The sequence below is a fragment of the Anthonomus grandis genome, chromosome 19 (assembly GCF_022605725.1).
Source record: "Anthonomus grandis grandis chromosome 19, icAntGran1.3, whole genome shotgun sequence".
Taxonomy (NCBI): Eukaryota; Metazoa; Arthropoda; class Insecta; order Coleoptera; family Curculionidae; genus Anthonomus; species Anthonomus grandis.
In genome coordinates this window covers 9924299-9951019 of record NC_065564.1, presented here as the reverse complement: position 1 = coordinate 9951019, position 26721 = coordinate 9924299, and the positions used below count along the sequence as shown (strand labels likewise).

The window sequence follows — 26721 nt, the reverse complement described above, 5'->3', positions numbered from 1 at the left end:
ATTTTAAAGCTGTCAAGGGAAACAAAGTTGTTATTTTAGACAAAGCAGAATATTTTAAACAAGTTGATGATCTTATTGAAAATGGCCCATATAAAAAGATTTCTAAAAACCCTTTATCAAAAATGATTTCGCAGGTTAAGACAGCATTAAATGACTGCAAAATCCTTGTTTCCTCTTCAGAAAAATTCAAGTTACAACTTTCGAACCCAACAAGTCCAAAATTATAGTGTTTACCAAAAATCCATAAACATAGCAATAAAATGAGACCAATTGCTCCCACTATAGGATCTTTAACTTACAACATTTCAAAGTTAAGCAGTTTGAGACATTAAAATTACCTTATGAATGTTTTTCAGTCAAAAACAGCCAACAGTTTATTTTAAGTCAATTTAATGCTAAGTGAAAATGAAATTCTTGTTTCTTTTGATTTATCTTCTTTATTCCCGCATTCCTATAACAAAAGTTTGCATATAATAAAATGTTTTTCAATATAACAACTTATACTATGAACAACTAGAAGGTACAGCCATGGGTAATTGCCTCTTTCCCTTCCTAGCAGAGCTTTTTATGAACCGTTTTGAGTTAAATACAAAAAATATATTCCAATACTTTCCACGAGTTTGCTTAAGATATGTTGATGAAATATGTCTTGTTTGCTGTTTTTCACAAAAGCAAATGCAATATTGATAATTTTGTAGAACAACTCAATAACTTTTTACTATCTATTAAATTTAGCTTCGAACAAGAAACAAATAACCAACTAATTAAATAAATAACCAATTCTTAGATACTCTTGTCATCAAAAATAATAATAAGTTAGAATTTGATATTTATAGAAAAGAAACAAATACTTTTAGATATACAGGGTGTGCCAACAAGGTGTACGGCTAAGATAGCGCCTTAACTATACGAGGTAGAGCAAAAGTTCTACAGCAAAGTTGTAGGGTTGACAAAAACCTACGAACTAAAAATATTTTTATGTATACTGGGTGTGTCACAAAAAAGTTACTCTAAAATATGATTTTTTTTAAATGGTACGCCCTGTATATTATGGTACTAAATTGTAAGGCAAAAAGAGTACTTTACTTTGATATAACGCTTTTAAAATTACCGTGTGGCGTTGCAACGTAATTAATTTTTTTATGTTATTTTTTGCCTTTTAGAGGGTTCGTTTAAAAAATCATAATTAACTTAAAATTTATTCTGCGCCTATGAAACTTGTACCACAGTTAGTCTAGGGTACCTCCATTAGGCTGACTATGATAATTTGTAATTTTTTAATACAGGGTATTTTTAAAGAACTTTCAAACTTGCTGAAATTAAATACGCAATATCTCAAATTTTTCAAATGGAACACCCTGTATATTTTTATCTAATTATGTTTGTCCCTCAAATACCTTCATTTTTTATTTAATATGTCCTATAGCTAAACCAAGTACTTTTTGAGATATTTTAACTTTTCTGTAAAATACTATGCATAAAACGGGTAATCTTTAAGTTTTGATCAAGATTGCTTAGAAACATTGGTTTAAACTTAATTATCAAAATATTAGTTTTATGACAGCAGTAGACAAGATCAATGATTTTCCTTCAAAAACCATTTTAGAAATTATTATCAGTGAGTTAGTTAATCGATTTTTAATTTTTATTGTTCATTTTGTAATCAATATGAATTTTCCATGTGAGGAATTTGTTGATATGATATATGCCCTTGGAGCTGCTGAAAGAAGTAGCCTTTTGGCATCTGGAATTTATGCGCAACTTTATCCTGAAAGGAGACATCCCCAAGCACAAATGTTTCAAAAACTAAAAGAAAGATTTGAGAGAACAGGAAGTGTAATTTATGAAAAACATAAACGGGTGAAGCCAGTTACAAATGAGGAAAACAGGATGACAGCAGCTTAAAGTGTCGTTAAAGATCCTCATAAAAGCGTTAGGCAGCTAGCTAAAGAATTACCCTTTAGTGCAACATCAATATCTCGCATGCTTCGAAGCGAAAAATTCCATCCTTACTATATTCAATTGTTGCAGGAATTACTTCCTCAGGATTATGAAAGAAGAATGGCTTTCTGTCAGTGGGCGCAAAATAAGATTCGTCAGCCTGAATTTTTTTATGACATCTTACAGATGAAATGTATTTAAACTTTTTACAAAATGGTTTTAATGTCCTTCTACAAACGTTGCCTGACCATGTTCGAGATAGAATTTGGTTTCAGCATGACGACGCTCCAGGCTCATTATAGCCATGCTGTTAGAAATTTTTTAAATGAGCATTTTGATGACCGGTGGATAGGGAGAGGTGGGCCGGTCCCTTGGCCCGCAAGGTCCCCAGATTTGACCAAACTGGATTTTTTCTTGTGGGGATATGTGAAGGAAAAATGCTATTAAACAACTCCTACCGCAAGTGAAAATATGAAAAATAAAATTTGGGAGATTTTTCAAACAGTCACGCCAATTATGTTGGAAAAGGTTAATGACTCATTCTCAAAAAGGTAAACGCTTGCGTACAAAATTTAGGAGGTCGTATTGAACATAATTTATAATAATTGTAATTGATCGTTAAAATTTAAAATTAGTGTAACAATGTACATTTATGCAAAAATACGTACATAAGTACCTACCTCGTATGTAATTTAATTTTGCTATTTTTTTTAGCAGTTTAGGTGAATAATTGTGTTGGTTAATTTTTCAAGTATGTAATAATAATAATAATAACAATAATTGTAGGAAAAGTAATAATTCTAATTCTTCAATAATTTTTTCTAAGCAATCTTGATCAAAAATTAAAGAATACCCGTTTTATGCATAGTATATTACAGAAAAGCTAAAATATCTCAAAAAGTACTTGGTTTAGCTATAGGACATATTAAATAAAAAATGAAGGTATTTGAGGGACAAACTTAATTAGATAAAAATATACAGGATGTTCCATTTGAAAAATTTGAGATATTGCGTATTTAATTTGACCAAGTTTGAAAGTTCTTTAAAAACACCCTGTATTAAAAAATTACAAATTATCACAGTCAGCCTAGAGTAGGTACCCTTGACTAACTGTGGTGCAAGTTTCATAGGCGCAGAATAAATTTTAAGTTAATTTTGATTTTTTAAACGAACCCTCTAAAAGACAAAAAATAACATAAAAAAATTAATTACGTTGCCGCACGGAAAGTTTAAAAACGTTATACCAAAGTAAAGTACTCTTTTTGCCTCACATTTTGGTACTATAATATATAGGGCGTACCATTTAAAAAAAAGTCATATTTTATAGTAACTTTTTTGTGACACACCCAGTATACATAAAAATATTTTTAGTTCGTAGGTTTTTATCAACCCTACAACTTTGCCGTAGAACTTTTTGCTCTACCTCGTATAGTTAAGGCGCTATCTTAGCCGTACACCTTGTTGGCACACCCTGTATAACTCGTGACTCTAACGTCGACATCGTTTTCAACCTAAAATGGTTAGCATGAATTTCTTGGTACATCGTTTGGTTTCATTTGGAAACACGTGTGGAGAGTAAAAATAAAGAGTTTTGGTTGGCCTCTTGTAAATAACTTGTAAACTGTCTCGTAATTTAATTATTTACCCTTTGCCAACGTTAAAGTTATTAATCGTTAAATTATAATAGTTAGAATAATTTGCATGAGGAGATTATGGTTAAATTGGTATTTTAATTAAATTGGTTTAATTGTTTAATAGATGGTATAAATATAGTAATTTAAATCCTAAATTAGTGTGAGTATAGATTATAAACTATAAATGAATATATAATTTTTTTCTAAGTAAGAGTCCATTCTTGACTTGGAGTGGCTATAATATAGCGGGCTAGGAAGGGTGGGCAGACTTTTCTTTAAAAATGAATTTTTGATCTTCTTTCGTCCTTCTTTCCGCCCTTCTTAACTCGCTAGAATTATAATTGTTCGTTCATAAATTTTCTTACTAAATAATATTTACTGGTTCCCTCTCTCTCTGTAGGTATTATCAGAGAGTTACTGAAACCTATAATACCATGAAACAATATTAGCTTTTACATGTTTTTTATTTTATTTTCGTTTAGCACATCTCATATTAAGACGCTTGATGGCGCCATAATAGTCCCGAACACGGATCATAAAGTTGGTTTGTCAGAAATTGAACATAGTTTTACACTTATGGATGGAGTCGATCTAAACCTGATACCTAACGGTTGGATTAGGAACCACTTTAAATGGATAGTTTGGAAGTTGGCTAGTTATGATCGAATATTTGTTCGCAAGCAGTGTACACTTGATAGTTTGTGCATAGAAAATATTGTACAACAGCTAAAATATAGGTAAGTACTTGTTGCTAAAAGTACCTAAATTATTTAATTAATATATTTTACAATGGCGGAAAGGTGTTTACATTTTGCTCTTCATTTCCGCGTTGTTAATCAGTTGAAATATGTGAAAGTAGTATCCCAAGAGTTTAAAAACGTTTATTATCATCAATTAGATGAATTTGAAAATAGTCGTATTATTGGCATGCATTAGACATGCCATATAGGGTTTCGCGAAATTGCTAGAGGGGTGGAATGAAATATTGTCATTGATATTTTTTATTAAAAAAACTGCTCAAAGAAAGGTAGGCAACATCAGAGAATGGTTTCTGAAAGGGGTCTTGAGAATACTTACATTGAAACATCGTCCAAATGTCCAAACAAAATTTGAACAAGTTTTTTTTTATGGGCAAATCTTAAAATTAACCTTGTTAAAATTATGTCATAGAGGGCGTCACCATTTTCATTTTTTTTTTAAACTCGCACCTTTTTTAGGAGTGGCATAATTTAATTTTTTTATTTAAAATATGCATTGTAAAAACAGTTTTGCTTGAAAAGGATACACTTAAAAAATCTCGCTACGATTCACCCTTTATTTACTCTAATGGGTTAAAGTCCAGACTTTAGGTCATTTAATTATATTTTTGGATATGGGGATATATGAAACTATAATGGCAAAAATACTAATTGCTGCTGAGACATTTCGAAATGAGCAATTATTTTTTAAGATTCGAAGCGATCCTTCAGTAAAAGAATTTTAAAATGTATTGAGACAAATAAAGGTCGTGTCGATTAGTTACTGGCAAATATTCATAATTTTTATTTTAAATGTATATTTGGTATTTTACTATTCGTTCGAAGTGTAATGAAGCAATTTAAATAGTTTATGAATGTAATTTTTTTTGAGTACATTAAAAACTTACGTGTAAATATCTAGAAAAGAATTAATCATACATTATCATCCTGTATCTTGGTTGTCTTTGACTTTCAAACTAGGAAAATTTAACTTAACCTCATCTTTTTTAAAAGGAATCTCCAGTTAAATTATTTACCATTATTTATGAGACTTACCCTATATTTGTCAAATCTGGTTATTTAAAATCTTAATAATAAAATATTAAAGTAAAATAATTCGCTCTTAAATGAGGGCAGATATCACCAAGCATTAAGTGTTTCTTTGCCAAGGCACTAAGAACATAGGAGTATACATTTTCAAATGAATATAAATAGAATTTTGCAAAAGGTAATTTTCTATTACTTTATAATAGTTGAAAGAATATTACTGATCTAGTGTTATACGCCAGGGCAGTTAGCAAAAATAGGAGAAGTTTTTGCAATCAAGCTGAATTTTTTACAGATGCTAGTACTCATCAAGAGTACTTTGTAAAAAAAAGTTACACCTTCTCGGAGGCTTGCTTTTTCCGCCATGTTAAATTAAAGATGGCGGCTGGTGCTATTCTTAAAAAAATCGCAACTTTCTTATTTATTACCAGATTTTCGTCAAGTAAAAAACATTATCTTTATTTTTAACTAGAGAATAAGACAAAAATATAAAACTACTTTGACAGGTCATATTTCTGCCAAAATAAGGAAATAAAAAAATCGAAAAGCTTTTCTTCAACTTTTAGCCAACCGTACTCTTTACCAAAAAAAGTTAAAATATGTGGAGTCTTTTATGCGTTTTTGTTTTAATTTTAAAACAGTCGCCAAATTTATGATAGGTACTTTAGGAGAGTTAAAAAGCGCTTACAAAATACCAAAAAAAAAAAAAATAAAACTTATGCAGGATGTAACTTTACTTCTTGTTTGATTTATGCACCAAAATATTTTGTAACAAATACACTAAAAACAAAAATATGTTTATAACAAAAACAGTTTGGTTTTAACTTATAAAAGAAATATAAACATTAAAAAAAAATAAAAAAAAAACATTGTTATTCCTAATAATAAGGAACATTATATATTGGTAGATATTTTTTTTTGTGCCAAAAAATTACAAACGAAGCTTTTAATAGCTTTCAACTAACAATAATATATAACTATTTATCGTTAAAAGTTATAACGACTTATTTGGTTCCATTTTACTTAAACTTCATCATCTATTTCCACTTCATCCAAATCAATTCTGGGTGCATTCATACAAGCTAAATTGCATTTTTTATATAAAATACCGCATTTTCGATTATACGAAGCACAAATACAGTTTGCTGGGCATAGATCTTTGCATTCGCAAAAAAAAGTAGCCATTAGGTGTTCGGGCACCGGGGGTTTTGTGTATGTTACTGGGAAAAGCTCATTGCCATTGGAAAACCACCCCCACTCAAGTGGGTCCAACTCGTTTCCTCTCCAGCTTTGAATTATCGAAACAGTGGGCTGCCAAGGCAGTTGTGCATATAGATCTCCTGATGGACCCGTCATGCCCCACCCCGGTGGTTACCAGAGCCCAACGGCCTTAGAGAAACCGATAAGGCTCTCTGGTCTGAAAGGCTTAAAGTCACTCGGTACACTGAAAGTGTTACCCAAGTATTTGAACCTGGCGCGCGTGAGTGCTGGACACTCCCCGACTACATGGTCAACGGTTTCATCCTCCTCACAGCACCATCGGCATTCCGGGTTGTCCGCAATAATACCGATAGTATGGAGATGGCTTCTTAAGTGCCAGCGACCGGTTAAAAGACCTGTCACTAGCCGAATTTCGCGTCATTTTAGGCGTAGTAGATTTTTGGTGAGACAGGCAGAGGGCCCACCTATGTGCGCTTTGGCCTGTCTCATACCAGGGAACTCAGTCCATCTTCGGTGGGTCCACTTGTCCAGCAGACCCTTCATTGACGCGACCGCATTTGACGCATTTGGCGACACCAACTATGGGTTCCGGCCCCATCGGCACATTCGCGGATCCCAGTCTGGCAAGAGAGTCCGCTTCCTCATTACCTGCATGGCCTGCTTGGCCAGGTATCCAGACGAGCTGGACCCTGCAGCCAACCTGTACCAGTTTTTTCAGGACTTTTATGCACTCTAGTACAAGCTTGGAGCTTACCTTTGCGGCCGTGATAGCCTTAATGGCAGCTCTGCTGTCCGAGCATATTGATACGACTGTATTGCTTACAGGAGTCTTCTGTGGGAGGAAGATTTGCCAAATCAAAATTAGATCCTAAACCTTGTGTAGAGGTGATTTGTTTATAGCAATGAAGTCTTGACTGATTGAGATTTTCACAGTTTTGGACGGGAAAAAATTTTAATATAAGTTTTTGTCCAACGTCACTTAGGACAGCCTTATTCATATAAGGGGCATTAAAACTTTTGATAAAATCATACATTTCAGGATTATTTTTTAATACGTCAAATATTTTTTTTTTGCCCATTTTATATGGATACGAGGTAGTATCACATCCTGTAAATGCATGAATGGATAAAAGATTTTCACGAATCTGTTCTGAGAGCAAAGTTTGAATTTTAAAAATATTTAGAAATTTATCAAGAGCTTTACTCGTGCTGGGTGCCCAAACATTTAGCTGGTGGTTAGATTTATTTGCTAAGGAAATTAAAATTACAATTAGATCTGTATCATTACCAAAGACTACTACATCTTGCGATTGACATTCTGTTATTGAGGACTTTTATACCCTTTCCTTTCAACTTCTCGGCTAGGCAAGAAATAAATCTTTCTTTGTTCGAAGAATTTAATAGGAAGTCTGCTTGCGAGAAGACCAGCAATGTGTTTTCCTGAAACTCAACCCTAGGCGTAATTTTTGATTGACGTCTACGATATTCCTCGTCCTTGGTGGACTTTTTACTATAACCATCAAAAACTACCCAAGAGTTGAAACCAAAATTTTCAATAACATAATGGCAATAGATTTTAAATATATCGCCAAATGTTACTAATTTGGGCCAGACAATTTTATGTAGTAAGCAACCACCATCAGTGACTGAAAGTGGATTTTTTAGTGTGTCGGGTTTCTCTAATTCAAAGTTATCTTTACAAAGATGGGAAATCAGAACAGACTTATTCCATTTGCGGAGTTTTCCTTGGCTAAAGAAATACGGAGGATAGGTACTTAGTTCATGTTCGAAAAACGTCTTCAAATTATTTTCGTTTCTCATAGTGAGCAATACTCTATTAAAGAACTGTTGGGGATTTACGTCAACTGGATTTTTTTACTTTGTATTTTGCTGTAGTTTTTTGCCACCTCAATTTTTGGAGAAAAATTTTGAGCCTGTAAAATGATTTACTTGACAAAATTCGGTTAATAAATAAGAAAGTTACGATATTTTAAAAAATAGTACCATCCGCCATCTTTAATTCAACATGGCGGAAAAAGCAAGCCTCCTAGAAGGTGTAACTTTTTTTACAAAGTACTATTGATGGGTACTACCATCTGTGAAAAATTCAGCTTGATTGCAAAAACTTCTCCTAAAGGCCATTTTTTGAGCTAACTGCCCTGGCATATTAGTATTTGAATGCTTCTGTGCCTAAATTCAAGGTAAGGGACTTTGAGCTTATTAGGAGTCATACCCCTTGGCTCACTATCAGTTTGATTTGTAAGATTAAAAGGAAAAAATATCTACATTCTCTTAAGACTAAAGACAGGGTAAGTTTAGTCAAGCCATTCTTAATGAATTTAAAACATTATCACCACAAATGAAATATTAAATATATCGGGTGACACAGAAAAAGGGAACACTTAATAGCTTTTTTACTTTTTTAGATGAATTATTTGAATAAACAAATGAAATTTGGTATATCGATAGAATAGCTATAAGAGCATCTTTTGACATATTCCATTGTTTTCGATTACTTCCGGTTTAATAAAAAGAGACACTAACTTTTTTATTTTAAATGAGATACTTGGTATATGATTACGTATTTCGATAGAAAATAATATTCTGAAAACAATGATACTCTATTTGCTACTTTTTGTTTTATACTTCATGAATGCGTTCAAAGTTTTAATTTTTAATCAAGTAATCACAAAAAAATAGTTTTCATTGCATTTTATGACTTAAATCGTTTATAAGCCTATTTAAAATGTCCAAACCAATAATTTTGGCATTTACTTATTTTTTTTAAATAGCACATTATTGGGAACAACCACTTTTAAAATGCGGTTCCTTTTTTCCAATAATTTGAGATGAGGGTTTAGAGGGGTGTTAATATCTCTGTAAGCGTAAGAATTAAGAGTTGACATTTTCTAAGGGTAATTGAAAGTTTAAGTCGGTTTTCGATAAATTTTAAATTCGAGTACCAGTTTCAACTTCTGATCGCTTCTATATCGATGGTAAATTTAATAGTAGTTTGTAAATTGTTAAGGAAATCTAATAATATTTGGTTGGGAATTTTGAGTATTCATTATGGCCATGCAATCATTCACGTAATAATAGAAGATTCAAGATGATTTCGAAAAAGGTCAGCTAATAAAGGAGAAAAGGGATTATACATTGCTGAGCCCGTTGATTTAGAATAAAATATGTTATTGAAAATGAGGAAATTTTGCCTTTGTCTATATGTGAGACTAACTGAGTTACTATGACCATTGTTTCCAGCCGAGGAACTGATGTAAATAAATTTGTAACATCGAATGAAAATAAAAGGTCATTTTTGGAAATTACCATAGGTTTTAGCTCCTTAATCAATTTTTTCCAATTTTTAATGGTGTATAGTGGATTTGGCAAAAATTCCAATAATATATTATTTATGAACTTAAAAATTTGAGAAAGCGGAATATTGATGAAACTAATGAATAAAAATGAGAAAAAACTTCTACTTGTAAAACTTGAAGCGTCTGCTATATAGTTTATGAATAAAAATGTAAGTAGAAGGTTTTACTCAAACTTGTATTAGAAGTCGAAAAATTCATCCATTATCCCAAAGATGCTGGTCATATACTTTTATAAAAGGTAAAAAACACGAAATCTACAGCATTACAAATACATTTAATAAAATTAAGAAGGTTACATGTTTCGCTCGACTAGAGCATCATCAGACCTAAACAATAATTAAAATTATGTAACCCGAAAAAAGAAGAATTCAACAAAATTTTACCATAACATATACAAAACACCTGACATATAAGTAAACAAAGCTTACAATAAAGTGCCACTATCTATGTACACAGAACTCAACAATCAAATCACTTTATACATTTTAGAAATCTAACCATCATTTAAGGTTATTAAAAACTAGGTGGCCATCAAAATCAAACCTTTCATTAACACAGGACAGATCTGGGCTTTTAAAAGCTTTACTAATCTCCATTGCCTCCAACAAGTCTAGTTTTTTACTTTTGTTGCATTGATGCAGTATTTTTATATTTTGGCTGTCAGGAAAATTATGTTTGGAAGGAGGTGATTAGCAAAAGCTGATCTGGTCACTGTGATTTCGGTATTTTTAAATTTATTATATTGGGCCTTGTGTTCACTAATCCTAGTAGAAATCTTCCTACCAGACTGGGCGACGTACACTGCAGGGCACTCTTTACACCTAATCTCATAAACTCCTGGAGAAGATAGCGGGGGTAGTTTATCTTTAGTTTTAATTAGATGTCTTTTTAATGTATTATTGGTTTTAAAAGCTGGGGTTATGCCAAAGGGAGAAAAAAAGCGGGATAGTTGTGACGAGACTGGTTCAAAATAAGTAAACGACCTAAAAGTATTAATACAGTTTGTTTGTTGTTGGATTAAATTAAATGATAATTTTTACTTGTTCACTTACTGAAAATACATTTTATATATATGAGTTTAGGAGGGAAAAAGTTACTGACTGCTAATTGTTTGATGGAAAGGAATTCTTTTCTAAAAGCTTCATGAGAAAGTGGGATGTTAAAAAGTCTAAAATAAAGAATGGAAAGCAGCAAATTTATGTGCGGACGGTGATGTTGAATTATATTGTATAATATTATCTGTTGTTGCTTGTTTACGAAATATTTCAAAGGATATCTTATTTCTTTCCCTCTTAAGTAATAAATCTAAGAATGGTAAGGTGTTGTTCTGTTCCCGTTCGATTGTGAACTCAATTTTAGAGTGAAGAGAGTTGTCATAATTATGGAAATTTGTAAGCTCTACCTCACTTCCATTCCAAATCAAACATACATCATCCACATACCGTTTATAAAAGATGATGTTATTTTTAAAATTACTGCTCATTATTTTTGTTTCTAAGTTACTAAGAACTACTTCACTAAGAAATGGCAATAAACAAGAGCCCATTGCTAGTCCTTCTTTTTGTTTTTACAAACGGTTGTTAAATTGGAAAAAATTTTGATTTAACACAGTAGAAAGGAGGAAAAGTAGATTTTTCACCAAGAGTGAATCAAGTTTCCCCCTAAGAAGATCTTTGACTAAGACCAGACAATCAGCGGGTGGAATGCTTGGAAATAAGTTTTTCACGTCTAGCGATATAAGCTGGGCTGTATCTGGAACGTGAACATTCTGAATGCTTTTGGCAAAATTCACTGAATTTGTTACAGAATATGGCGCTTTGAATTTTGAGACATTTCTAAGTTTGAGACATTTCTAAGAACGTTGTTAAGCCAAGATGATAACTGGTAACAAGGGGAGTCAACAAAGGAAACTACAGGTCTAATTGGCATGCTAGTTTTATGGACTTTTGGCAACCCATATAATAGAGGTGTTTTAGGGTTCAGGGGATATAGTTTTTGTTTTGTGGAATTAAAATATTCTAAGGTTACCAAGGTCATGTCTAAGACTTTTTTTAATTTATTAAAGAATGGACCTGTCGGATCTCTGTCGACCTTTTCAAAGTCTTCTGTGTTTAGAAAATCCATTACTTTTTTTATGTAATCGTCTCTTTTTAAGGCAAGTAAGCATGATCCCTTATCGGCTTTTGTGAAAACTATATCGTTGTCCCTCATTTTCTTTTTTATAGATCTTAATATTCTTTTGATTCATTCTCTGTTTATTGTTAAGGAAACAATTTTGATTTAAAAAGGAAATTATTCTTGCTCTTAAAATGTTCTTATTTGATATATCCGTTGACTGTAGAGCATTTTCAGCCTCTACCGCCAATGTTTCCCTAACACATCGATCGGTTCTAGTAGGAAGATTAAATTTTAAATTGTTGTTAAGAAATTTTAATTCGACTTCAGAAAAAGAAACACCACTAAGGTTCATAAATCTATCGTGAAAAACATGACTAAAATTACTTTTGCGATATTCGTGGAAATCATTGAGTCTAAGTGAAGTTATATATTTGTTTTTAAGGTTACTAAGTTTCTTCTGTAATCTAATAAAAGTAGTAGAGCCGAAAGTTGTTACTTCATCTCTGAATTTACAATCCAAATAAATAAATTGCGCATAATGTAATACGTTGTTAAGTTTGAAAAATAAAAACTTTAATTTTACATTGACGTTGTACATGTACGTTTAAGTTCCTGTAGTGGTCTTTGATTTCTTCTTTCAGCCATGATTTTCTAGCCAGGTCTATGGCTTTTCTACCTGTATGAGTCCTTGTTTTGCATCGCAAAGAAACGAAATTTGGCGTAAGGTGAAAAAGCAAGCATTGTTGAATAAACCATATCTTCAGTAGGTAATTCTTCCTTGAGATAAAGTAAAAAAAGAATTCCTTACCATTAAACAACTGGCAGTCAGTAACTTTTTCCCTCTTAAACCTATATATAAAATGTATTTTCAGTATGTGAACAAGTATAAATTATTATTTAGTTTTATCAGACAACAAACAAACTATATCAAAACTTTTACGTCGTTGACTTATTTTGGACCAATTTCGTCACAACTATCCCGATTTTTTCTCCCTTTGGCATAACCCCAGCTTTTAAAACCAATAATACAATTAAAAGACATCTAATTAAAACTAAAGATAAACTACCCCCGCTCTCTTCTCCAGGAGTTTATGAGATTAGGTGTAAAGAGTGCCCTGCAGTGTACGTCGGCCAGTCTGGTAGGAAGATTTCTACTATAGTTGACGCGCCGAATAGATGCACCAAGGAAAACGCGTGGTTGGCGCGTGATCAGAGAGTGTTCGATGCGCGATCCATTTTGTTGTATTAGACGAGTAGATTTCGAGCGGGTTTTTACGTCTTTATAATTATACGATAAATGTATTTTTATCGATTAGTATTATTTTTATTTTTTATTATTAGAAATTTATTATTATGGATATTTAGGTCACTGGAAGGGCTTTAGCCTATAATAAAGATATTTAGCCATTTCGTCCACTACAAACGTGTCTGCGTATCGGTTTTCTTTTACTTATTTCAAAAGTTCTGCCTTTATCATATCTTGTTCATAATGAATTTGTTTGGTCATTAACCAGTTTTGAATATCCCCTTTCTTTGTGGCAGATGTCGGGCTTTTGTCAAGCTTTCGGGTATGGTAGGATGGTTATCCAACACAATAACACAGCCATTTTCTAAGCTAGGTAAAATTTTTTCGAACCACTCTTCAAAAACTTGAGCATTCATCTCCTTGTGATAATCTTTCGTCTATTTTGATTCTAAAACTAGTTGACCGCCCTGAACAAAGCCATCTTCTGACCCAATATGCAGAACTATCAACCGTTTCCCTTTTCCTGCCGGAGCTTTTAGCCCTGTGGACAATCCATTGATAAAAGCGTTTTTAGCGGTGGTTACGGTTGTATCTGTCCATACTTTGGAAACCGTGTGACCCGCGTTCATCCATGTTTCATCTAAATAATAAATGTTTCTATTTTCTTGTCGAGCCTTTCTTATGGATCGTAAATAACATCGCCTCCAGCATATTATTTCATTAAGCATATCCTTTCTTTAAGCATACTATTTCGACTTTTACAAAGCTGTAACGAAAAAAATTATGTGAGCTTTTGGGTTTTTTTACTCAAATTGTTTTAAATCTTCATTATATGGCATTTCTGCCACTTACCGAAAACCAATTTCCCTGAGTAAGTGTCGAAAAGTTGTTTCCTTAAAATTCGGAATTTGTTCATTTTTCTCAAGTTCTGATAAAATCTTTTTGACAGTTGGTGGCTCATTTTTTAGGCAAAACGAATGGATTATTCTACGGATAGCATTTTTTATTTGCTCATCAATGTTATACAAAATAGCTCTCCCCCTATGATACTTTGTTGTTGGTTGAACGGTATGAGTATTTTCATAACTTTTGACTATATTATAGATACTCCTTTTGGAAACACCTGATGAAATTACATTACATTTTTTATTTTGTAATTAATTTAATTTATTTATTTTTTCAAACGGCATAAAACCATTTACTTTTGTGAGTGTATTTATAGTATAAAAAACATTGTAAAAAAACTGCTGGTCAATTGAAATGCATATAGTTTTTTTTGGAGTATTTCTGACTTTTAATATTTTCTACACCGTGAGCCAAATTAGAATACTGTTTTCAATGTTCGTTTGCCCAATGTGTGTAGAATATACCTTAGTTTATTTTAGTTTAATTTAGCTTTAATTTACTTGTAAGTTTATTTTAGCTTAGTTAAGCTAAAATCAACTTACAGGTTTTTTATAATTATATCAGCTGTAAAAGATACTTTTTGTGTCTTGCTGCAATCTGGATGATTTACTTCACATACTTTATACATATTTATAATTGCCTCCTTTTCAGAAACCGTAAAATCTTTCTTACAAGCTCGTTTTTTAGGGGGTGAATTCAAAAGATGGCCCACAGGTACGTGTCAGTACCCATTTTTCAAAACAAATAAACAAACTAATACACACAAAAGATAAACAGATTATAAACTTACAAAAGAGACGCAAACAAATTAAAAAATAATCAGACCGTATACGCGCGCCAAAACTCCTGCTCTAAAATTCTCCAGTATTCACTGGTATTCGAACACGCATTTCGTTTTAACTGTCGCGTGCTATTCACGTGATTACTGCATCTTTTCGGCGCGCCGACTATAGGATTAGTGAACACAAGGCCCAATATAATAAATTTTAAAATACCGAAATCACAGTGACCAGATCAGCTTTTGCTAATCACCTCCTCGACTCCAAACATAATTTTCCTGACAGCCAAAATATAAAAATACTGCATCAATGCAACAAAAGTAAAAAACTAGACTTGTTGGAGACAATGGAGATTACTAAAGCTTTTAAAATCCCAGATCTGTCCTGTGTTAATGAAATGTTTGATTTTGATGGCCACCTAGTTTTTAATAACCTTAAGTAGTTCTAGACTTTTAAATGATGGTTAGATTTCTAAAATGTATAAAGAGATTTGATTGTTTAGTTGAGTTCTGTGTACATAGATAGTGCCACTTTATTGTAAGCTTTGTTTACTTATATGTCAGGTGTTTTGTGTATGTTATGGTAAGTTTTTGTTGAATTCTCCTTTTTTCGGGTTACATAATTTTAATAATTGTTTAGGTCTGATGATGCTCTAGTCGAGCGAAACATGTAACCTTCGTAATTTTATTAAATGTATTTGTGATGCTGTAGATTTCGTGTTTTTTACCTTTTATAAAATTGTATTAGAAGCATGAGCATATATTCAAATAAAATGTATACACACAATAAAATGTATCCTTTGCTTACTTAGTTGAGCATTTGCCCCTAAATTTTTGCATCTCGTTGGTAGGAGATGCACCTTGCGATAAGTTGGTCATAAATTGGCAGAATTCAATTCACAGAAGCAATATAAAGTGCAAAGGGAAGCTGATTGGTGGAATTTTAAATCTCTTTACAGATTTCAAGAAGAAAATGTAAATGGGATGGCAACGTACTTTTTGGGAGAAAATCTTAAAAGAGGAGAAGATTCTTCCAATCATAAAATGAAGGTATTTTTGCGATATATGGCCAATCCTGGATTTCAGATGGGAAGAATTGGGAATCACTCAGTCGACTATACAAGAACTAAAATAATTTCTAACGAACAAAATAGTTGAAAAGTCTCATTTATGGATTAATTTTCCGTCAACCCAACTCGAAATAAACGAAGCACAGGAAGCGTGTCAAGAAAAATTTTAGTTTCTAAGTGCCATTGGAGTTACTGATTTTAAAACCGAATCAACACGGTGATGAATACATCACTAGAAAGGGATTGGCGAATTTAAATGTGCAGCCAACATGTAACTCAGTGGAAATGTTTACTAGTGCTGATGCTATTTTGGTGTGTTTTGTATGCTGATGTTAGTTGGCCGGGTTCTGTACGCGACGCAGGAATTTGGAATACGTGCAACTATGAAAGAAGTTCCTGGTGCAGTACTACTGGGTGATGATGGTTACGGCTTAGAACCGTGGCTAATGACTCCATTCCAAAACCCTAATAACGCATTGGAAAGAGCTTACAACAGATTGTTTAAGAAAGAAATGATTGTAATTGAAAGGTGTTTTGGCCAACTTAAGTACAGGTTTCCAGTTTTGAAATATACAGGGTGTTCATTTGAAAGCTTCACATCACGGATTTATCGAAAACCACTGTTTAAGAAAAAAACGCCGAAGTACGTCAAAAGGTTTGTCAAGAGGGACAACTTTATAACCTAAAATTACTTCACCCCCTTTCACCCATTGCCCTCCAGGGTCATCCTCTTAAAAAAATTTAAACGGCAAGGGGTATCGAGTAATAGCTTGTTTAAAAGGTCTTTCGAAGTCTTTTATTTTAACGTTTGATTTTTTTAAATCAAATCGATTCGTTTTTGAGAAAATTAGAAAAATCTTTGTTTATCTTAATCTGTTCAGATAGAAAACAAAAACATGAAAATATCAGTTTTTATTTCAATAAGTGTTCAAAACGTTGCCCTTTGATGGCTTTATTATTGTACTTCCTCTGATTTAATATTACTGTGGAATTACCCTGGTCTTTGCTTTGGAAATTATTAGATTTAAGTTTTTCATTTCATTTTTATTTTTAAATAAAAATAAGATAAGATCTTGTTCAGGTTACAGTTGGTTCGTATTTATATATTTTATCTCTTGAGAACCTCTTAAAGATACTATAACACATTCCGATTTCAGAGTTGACTTGAAATCGGAATGTGTTATAGTAAAATTAGTGATGAAAATCATCAGTAATTTTATTAATAATCCGAGTCTATTTGAGTGGAAAAATTACCTAACGAATTCTTTATAATATTCCTACTAACAACAAACTTAAGTCCATAAACCAACTACTCCAGTTCTTCTTGATCAAAATTATAATTTGAAAAATTAAAGACCCACTTATGAAAGGAGTGGTCAGAAAAAACTGGGTGATTTCATTCTGTATGTCTTTGTTTCTGTAAAAGTAAACTCTGACGTTTTTATCTAACTTTCTTTATTTTAATTCCCTTTAATTAATTAGAGGCGACAAGATGATAATTGGCATTTATAAAAATAGTGGGCACAGTTTTTCTTTTACAGGTAGATAGCAGCCAAATTATTCATAAATCTAAAAACAACAACAATAGGGAATTAACTTATTTGGAGGAGCTAGAAATCGAAAGGAAATAAAACAGAATTCTGAATGCATAAATTTAATCACCTGCAGCAGTAATATCAATAATTCGATATATAAAAACTTTTTATGATATGGTTAATGCCTCTGTCTTAAGATCTTTATTGATTCTGCAACTGATACGGTGCATAACATTTCATATTAATGCCCCTTTATGATTTAGTTTGTTTTACTGATCGAATTTTCAAACAAAAAATTAAAAATGTGAAATGTGAACATTAATTAAATTGCCGCACTAATCGGGACCTACTTCTGACTCAATAATTACTACCATTTTTGTGGCTAAACAAAAGTAAGTTTTCAAAAAAAAAGGCCATTTCTGTAACGGTAGTCTTCGGTTTTTATGTATGTTCGTTTAAGTCGAATCTTCTTTTTAACGAGTAAGTATTTTGTAATTTTGATTCGTATTATAATTTTTACATTTGAACCCTATATATTGCTGTAAAGGAATAATCTAGAACTCTAATTTTTATGATCTGTTCACAATTCTTAATCTGCTCACGTTTTTTGTAGTCATGTTATTATATTTCTTCGCTAAATATGTGTTCTTATTTTATTTGTCTTTCTCGATAGTCAATTACAACATTATTAAATATAAATTTACTAATAAATAAATAAATTTAATACATTCTTTAAATTACAAAAAAAAAACATTGAAAATAATATAAATCATGATCCTACTACAGTCTGGTCATTCCTGAGAATTAAATCGGATTCTTGTGGTGTGCTAAGGGAGGTGGTCTTGGCAATGTGACTGCGATGAGCAATGTGATTGTCCTATAAGCAAAGTATTGTGGATACCTTTGTAGATTATTTTTAATCTCTAGCTCTGGTGACTATAATAATGTTGTAATTTCCCCGAAATAACAGAGAATTATTATATATATTATCGAATATTAAATATTTTATCGAGCATGAAAAGTTTGAAGTCTAACCGTGCTATGACAATATACCATCATATATCTATAAGGTTCATGCCAACTCACTGACTTGACCCAGACAGGCAAAAAGAATCCTATATTACACCTATTTTTAAACATGGTAGAACAAAAAATATTATTGATTATCGACCTTCTAGAATATTAAGGGCAATAAATGGTCAATATAGTGGGCAAAATTTTTGAAAGGATTTTACACCTGTCTGAGGAGATCTCAGAACTTCAGCATGGTTTTCTTCCTGGCAGCTCCACTGTTACAAACTTCTGCATTTTTTCTGAAAGCGTGTCACATGCAAGTTTAAATAAGCAACAGCTTCATATAATCTATATTGATTGTGCAAAGGCATTCGACAAGATCGATTATAGCATATTAAGGCATTTTGGTGCGATAATTGATCATTGAGATCATTGATGCTAATTGCTTCATGCTTATCAAATCGAAGCTAAAGAGTAAAAGTTGATAATGCCTTGTCTGACGTGTATATTGCTATATCGGGAGTACCCCAGGCTAGTAGCTTTGGCCTTTAAGCACCTCTCTATGCACCCTTGGGAATCTTAATGATCGATTTCCCAATCTGTATATACGTGCAAATCCGTTTTGTATATTTTGTCACAAAAAAAGTGTACTTTTCAATCGATTTTACTTTATATTATATATATCATAATATTTATTATATTATTATTATTATACTTTCTGTACACTATATGTAAAGTAAATTTGATTATATATTCCATGCCATAAAGTTAAACGATGTTAATTTTTTTTTTGAAAAACAGGATGTTCACCGTCAAGATGAAATAAAACCAACTGAGAGTATTTCGGTATAATAATCAAAATTTAATACTAAAAGATGTTGAGACTAGATTTAAATAAATATATTGAAATATATCAATTATGCATTTTGCAATGTGAACGAATTATTAAAAGTTTTTCTTTTCGTTTCCACTTTGATAAGATATTTTTTCAATGTTACTAATTATTGCTTATTATGATTAGGATAGCGATACATAATTTTTTTCTGAATGCCCTGTATATATAAAACTGTTATTTTAGGTATGACATCGAAATAGATCAAGCCCAGAGATCAGTTTTAAGAAAAATTTTGGAGATGGATGAATCACCTCAAAAGCGAATGGTTTTATGCGTTTCCAAAATTGCCAAGGTAATGTATATGAAAAAAAAAACAGAGTTAGTAATTGGCAACTAATAAAAAAAAATATCGTAGTTCATTAGAAAGAAAGAATAATTTTTTTTGTATTATCGGTCGGGATAATTTTTTTTTAATCATAAAAACTCTATTTAAATCATCACATTAATTTTCGGGAGGTCGGGATTTGGCATAAATTTAGACTTAAATCTTAAAAAATTAAGACTTAAGCCAAAATTCACATATTTTAAAAATAAAATAAAAGATCCTAAACAGTAATCTAGGGAAGTAAAAATACTATACTAGACTAAGACACTAAACATTCAGAACAACAACAAAAAAAATATAAAAAAACAGCACTCTACATCCAATTACATCAAATTAATTAAAAGGTGGCGCATTAATTTTCTAATGAAGTATAGTATGTCATTAGGTAAAAAAAATAGGAATTTTGCTCAAAGTACACGGACAAAAATTGCTTGTTAGATTTTATGCTAAATGGTGACATATGCTATATATAGAACCATACACAATAGAGTAAATGAATCAATCAGTATATCTGGTAAAAAAGATTAATAAAGTAAAGAAGATAAGTAATAAAAATCATTATTTCTTGTTAATGAGTGTTCTCATTAACAGGAAACTCAGATCTACTGATATAACGCCGTTAGGCTTTTTTCTATGGGGTCATTTGAAATCTATTGTGTCTACTCCCCAACCTGAAAGTTTGGATGAGCTTCGTCAACGCATCATCGACAGCTGCCATGATATTCCACAACATGTTTTTGAAAATGTCCGTCAGGAATTTGAACATTGCCTATATCATTGTTTGGCCAAAAACGGGCAACATTTTGAACACTTATTGAAATAAAAACTGATATTTTCATGCTTTTGTTTTCTATCTGAACAAATTAAGATAAACAAAGATTTATCTAATTTTCTCGAAAACGAATCGACCGATTTAAAAAAATCAAACGTCAAAATAAAATACTTCGAAAGACCTTTTAAACAAGCTATTACTCGATATCCCTTGCTATTTAAAATTTTTAAGGGTATGACACTGGGGGGCAGAGGGTGAAAGGGGGTGAAGTAATTTTAGGTTAGAAAGTTGGAAAGTTGTCTCCCTTGACAAACCTTTTGGCGTATTTCGGCGTAACATATATATATATATTATATATATATTATATATATATGTATATATATATATATATATATAGACATTCCAAAAACCAAATAGCTATTAAAAAAACTCGAAAAAAAATTTTAAGATATTTTTCCTTAACCGGTAAATTACTCTTGTATCGGTCATTGTTAGATAATATTAATAAATAAGTCTAAATAATGTTCAATAACCTTTAACGTGAAATGTGACATACGAGGGCGGTTCAGTAAGTCTTTAGAAACCAAAAAGTTAATCTTTAAATCCAAAATTCAAAAATTATAAATTATTTGTATATTATTATTAAAAACGTTAATAAAATCGCAACAGTGTATTTTTTTGGCTGTTACTTTTAGACAGGTCAAAACGGAGTCCACCGAGTCCATGTAATAAATATTAAAAGTACTCAATAAAACCTTTTAAATGAGGTAACACAAGATTTCTATTTAATGCATTTATTCAAGATGGCGCTTATGTGTTATTTTGACATTTAGAACTGTCGTTTTTATGTCAAAATAAAATAGTGACGCATTTATTTTCGTACACTGATTTTTACCTATTCAAAAATCATAAAAATGTAAAACGTTAAAATAAAAAAAAAACTTTTTTATTAGGCCGCCATTTTGAAACGAGTTATTACGAAAGATATGGGTCTAATATTTCAGGGTTATAAAGTACTCATTGAGACCTTTAAAATGAGGTACCACACGACCCCCCTTTCTATTTAAAAATTTTTCTCAAGATGTCGCCCAGCCGCCATCTTGGAATTTACAACTACCTAGTTTACAGTGAAAAATAGTATCTATAGACCAATTTACTTATGCCAAGTTTCAAAAATTTTTTTTGACCCGTTCAAAAAATAAATGTGGGGGGGGACTTCAAAGAAAAGCACTGTATATGTAGTGTGTGTAAGATGGTTTTTTCCACTTATTTTCGAAACGGGTAAATATAAAAATTTTAAATTATGGTATTCTCCCAATTTTGATATGCTGAATTTAGTTGTCATTTCATATTTTTCATTATTTAGTCAGGTGCGTATCATTTAGGAGGTAAGCCTAAAAATATACTTAAAAAAAATTGTTTGCAAAGTTTTTGTTTTTTTCTTTAAATTTTAAAAATTTTAAGGCTTTTACGTAAAAAAGTACCTCTTGGTCAATAACGCTAGGAATTACTATTTTCGAGAAAAACGCATTTAAAAATAACGCTGCATAGTATTATTAATAATAATTTTTATTAAAACTCAATAGCACGCTTGTAAATTGACAAATAAAATTGCAAACAGATAAAAATACTAATTTATTTGAGGCAAATGTTCAAACAAGTTTCCGTTTTCCTGAATGCATAACCTGGATCTTTTTTGAATGTTTTGGGTCGATCTAAGAATTTTAAATCGGTTTTCTCTTATTTGGCCTGCAGCTGCGAGAATTCGCCTCTAAAGCTCTTCTGGAGTATCAATTTCGGTGGCATAAATAATATTGCACATATTACCCCAAAGATAATAATCCTACCCCAAAGATAATCAAGCGATCGTGCAGGCCAGTTTATTGGACCACCTCGGCCTATCCATCTGCCGGTAAAATTATTGTCCAGCCAGTTTCTCACCTGTCGGCTGTAGTGAGCTGGTGCCCCATCGTGCTAAAAAATCATTTCCAGCCGAGTTTCTATGGAAACATCGTCCAGTAAATCTCTGAGATTGTTTTGAAGAAAATTTAAATAATGACGACCAGTTAACCTGTGTGGCAAAATAATTGGGCCTATCAATTTATCTCCTATCAAACCTGCCCATACGTTAAGGGAAAATCTATGCTGAAAGTTAGTTCGTCGAACTACTCTCGGATTCTCGATGCTCCAAAAATGAGTATTACGGCTGTTAAAGCCCTTACTTCTAGAAAAAGTTGCCTCATCTGACCACAAAATTTTTTGACGAAGATTTGGGTGATTTAAAATCCAATGACAAAAGTCTACTCGAGCTGGAAAATCTTCTTCTTCTAACTCCTGAACCCTTTTATAATGGTATATAATGGTAATATCCTAACATCTTAGTCATTCCTTCCAATCTGAAATTATTTTTAAATATTTTAAATTGCATAGGAAATAAGCCTAAACCTTAGTAAGCCACTAAACATTCCAGTTAGTCGTCAAAAGGATTTGTTTTGGGGTGTTTGATGTTTGTGACAAGACTTATCCAAGTAAATAAAGTAAATAATAATAATAATAGTAATTAGAGTATTTTGAAATGAATTTAATGCGATCCGACGATAATAATTAATAACAACACTATTTATACCAATTTCAATTTTCAGTTAAAAGTACTTTAATTTTAATTTTTTGGATAACAAATTAGGTACTTAATTATTGATTTATCATATTTAATTTTACTTACATTTGACTTTGGGATATTGGTAATCTCTTCTAAGGTTCTCAATGATATTTGAGGGTTTTCTTCAATTAAATTCAGTACTTCCCCATAACCATCATTTGCAATTGGTCTTCCTTGCCCTCGAGCACGTTCGAAGAATCCATATTCAAGTAAATTTCTATGAATTCTAATAAAAACTTTCCAATCTGGAAGCCTTCTTGCAGGAAACCTCCGCCGATACTCTCGTGCAGCGGCATGTGCAGTTTCCATTGCAAAACCCATACATAAAATGAATATCTACTTTTTCACGGGTCGAAAAGTATTCCATATTTAAAAAGATATTAACAATTTGAATGCAAAATGACAACTTATCAATTACCACAAATCTTAATGTCATTATGCAGTCTGACAATTTTTTCCAAAGCCTGCTACTAAGTTTTCATAAAAATTGGTAGTGAAAATAATACTATGCAATGATACGCACCTGACTAAATAATGAAAATTATGAAATGACAACTAAATTCAGCATATTAAAGTTGGGAGAATACCAAAATTTAAAATTTTTATATTTACCCGTTTCGAAAATAAGTGGAAAAAACCATCTTCAGGTGCCCCCTTTAAAAGGGGCGTAGCTCCCTTGGGGGGCGTTTGCCGATATATGTTTATAGGAAAAAGTGAGGTTATTTTTGACCAAAGAATACAGGGTTCGCGTTTCGTCCACTAATTTTGGGACACCCTGTATATATATATATATATATATATATATATACAGTGCGAACGTAAAGGTTGGAATAAATTCATTTAAAATTCAGGGGTATGTTCAAAAAAAAAACGCTCGGACATGTCGATTTTTATTTTTAACTGCGGGTTTTCTTACTATAATTTTATGTATACAGGGTGGCCCAAAAATAAGTAACGGTCATCAACGTAATTTTTTTAAATGTTAACACCTATTTTTTATTTTAGATTTAGGTTCTACATCAAATTCTAAGTACATTTCATGTACCATGTCCTATACCTAAACTCGACCGTTGACGATTGAACACAATAAAAGGCTATTTTTGGAAGAGTTATTTATATCAAGCAAGAATACATAAAAATATTTTAATTAATTTATTAAGTGTTGAAAATGGCTGCCACGAACCTCTTGGCAATATCCCAGTCGATGCTGAAATTCTTGTAAAACGTTATCGATACCAGAAGGTTCTATCAATCTTATTTCTTCCGTTATTCTAATTTTTAAGTCTTCAATGTTGTTTGACCGATTAACATAAACTTTGGACTTAAGATACCCCCACAAAAAAAATCTAAAGGAGTCAGATCCGGCGATCTGGCTGGCCATTCAATTGCACTCTCCGACCAATCCAACGTCCAGGGAAAACGGTATCCAGGTACTGGCGCACGGGACGAGTGTAATGGGCTGGAGCTCCATCTTGCTGATACCATAAGGAATTATCTAATATATCCGGGTCTTCTGGATCGGGGTATAAAGTGGCAAGGCATGGAACCAAGTCATTTTCTAAAAACTCTAAATACCTCTCACCATTCAAGTATCCTTCAAAGAAAAAGGGCCCTATAACCCTGTTTTCAATCACCCCCGCCCAAACATTTACTTTTTGAGGGACTTGGCTGTGGCACTCCATCATCCAGTGCGGATTTTCAGTAGCCCAATATCGGCAGTTTTGCCGGTTTACACTACCATGAAGACAAAACGTTGCCTCATCAGAAAATACAATTTTTTTGAAAATTGTGGATTAGCATGGCACAAGTCCATAAGTCTCTCACAAAATTCTAAACGCCTATCTGGGTCATCTTCATTTAGTTCATGAACCAATTGAACTTTGTAAGGGTGCCATTTATTTATACCCAAATACTTAACGACGGATGTCTGGGATATCTGATTTTCTAACGCAATATTGCGAGTCGTTTTATGGCAATCTTCTTCAACTGCCAGCAAAACATTTAATTGCTTCTCTTCTGATATACTTGACCGACCTTTCGTATAATTATCCCTGACATGACCCAAATCCTGATATTTCTGTTCTATTTTACTGACAGTACTTTGAGATATACGTGGCCTATCAGGATACTTAGCATGATAAGTTTCACAGACTTCCATCTGAGTGCGCATCCTGTTTCCATAACCAATCATCATCAAAATCTCTATTCGCTCTCGCTCACTAAGACGTATCATTTTTTGAAATTTTAATTTTATCTTTTGATAAACTTAACACAAGCAAAACTTTGCTTAGGCATCTAAATCAAACTAAATTCACTCAAAATTATTTGATGTCAACAAATTGTGACAAGTTAACAATCAAAAACACCAACCACAAATGTAAATAACCAAACAATAACTGATAGGTTGCTTGATATAAATAACTCTTCCAAAAATAGCCTTTTATTGTGTTCAATCGTCAACGGTCGAGTTTAGGTATAGGACATGGTACATGAAATGTACTTAGAATTTGATGTAGAACCTAAATCTAAAATAAAAAATAGGTGTTTACATTTAAAAAAATTACGTTGATGACCGTAACTTATTTTTGGGCCACCCTGTATACATAAAATTATAGTAAGAAAACCCGCAGTTAAAAATAAAAATCGACATGTCCGAGCGTTTTTTTTTGAACATACCCCTGAATTTTAAATGAATTTATTCCAACCTTTACGTTCGCACTGTATATATATATATATATGCCAAAATCGGTTTAACCGGAAATGACCCTAACTTTCTTATTTTAAATAGGATCCCCCAATTTTTTTAACATATTTTGATATAAAATGACATTCTAAGAAAAATGATACCCTGTCATGATATGTCAACTATATAACTATATAAATTTAAATTATTTAAATTTTTATATTTCAATCTAGAGTACCATGAATAATTTCAAATCGTTAATTTTACATCAAGTAGTCCTAGAAAAATATAATTGACTGCCTTTTGTTTTTCAGTTTTCCTAGATGCGTCTAAAGTTTGCAAAATCGTATTTTCAGCTATAACTCATTTTTTTCAAATGGACTGTTAAATTTTTGACAATTGCATATTTCGTTTTATAAAAAAGTAGTATAGTAATGCGAAAACCTCAAGGCTCTATATCCTAAAGGCAACCGAGATAACCCACAAAAGTGTCCAAATTTAGACGCCCTGTACAATCGTAATGAGTAGTATGACACTACCTCAATGAAAAGAAAGGATAACCTCAAAGAACTCAATTTCACATGCACTTCAATAAATATTTATTTATTAGGCATTATACTTTGGCTGCATAAGCATATTATGACAGAAAAGCATAAAATAAAGCAAATCGTTCCACAATGGGCTTGGAAAATTAAAAAAAAATATATATTTTCCTAAAAATAAATACAACATAAGTTTATAAGAACAATGACGTTTATTTCAA

At 31.9% G+C, this 26721-nt stretch overlaps 1 protein-coding gene across 3 annotated transcripts in view; it reads left to right on the top strand.

Annotated features, from left to right (window-relative positions):
- LOC126747528 (breast cancer type 2 susceptibility protein homolog) overlaps window positions 1-26721 on the top strand; it is an 86168-nt gene that overhangs the window by 21375 nt on the left and 38072 nt on the right. The window contains exons 4-5 of one of the 3 annotated variants that reach the window (XM_050456220.1): window positions 4058-4312; window positions 19703-19811. In XM_050456220.1, coding sequence (XP_050312177.1) covers window positions 4058-4312; window positions 19703-19811 — 364 coding nt within the window. Of the gene's footprint in view, window positions 1-4057; window positions 4313-19702; window positions 19812-26721 lie in introns of those variants that run through there. The other 2 variants (XM_050456221.1, XM_050456222.1) reach the window with 2 other exon arrangements.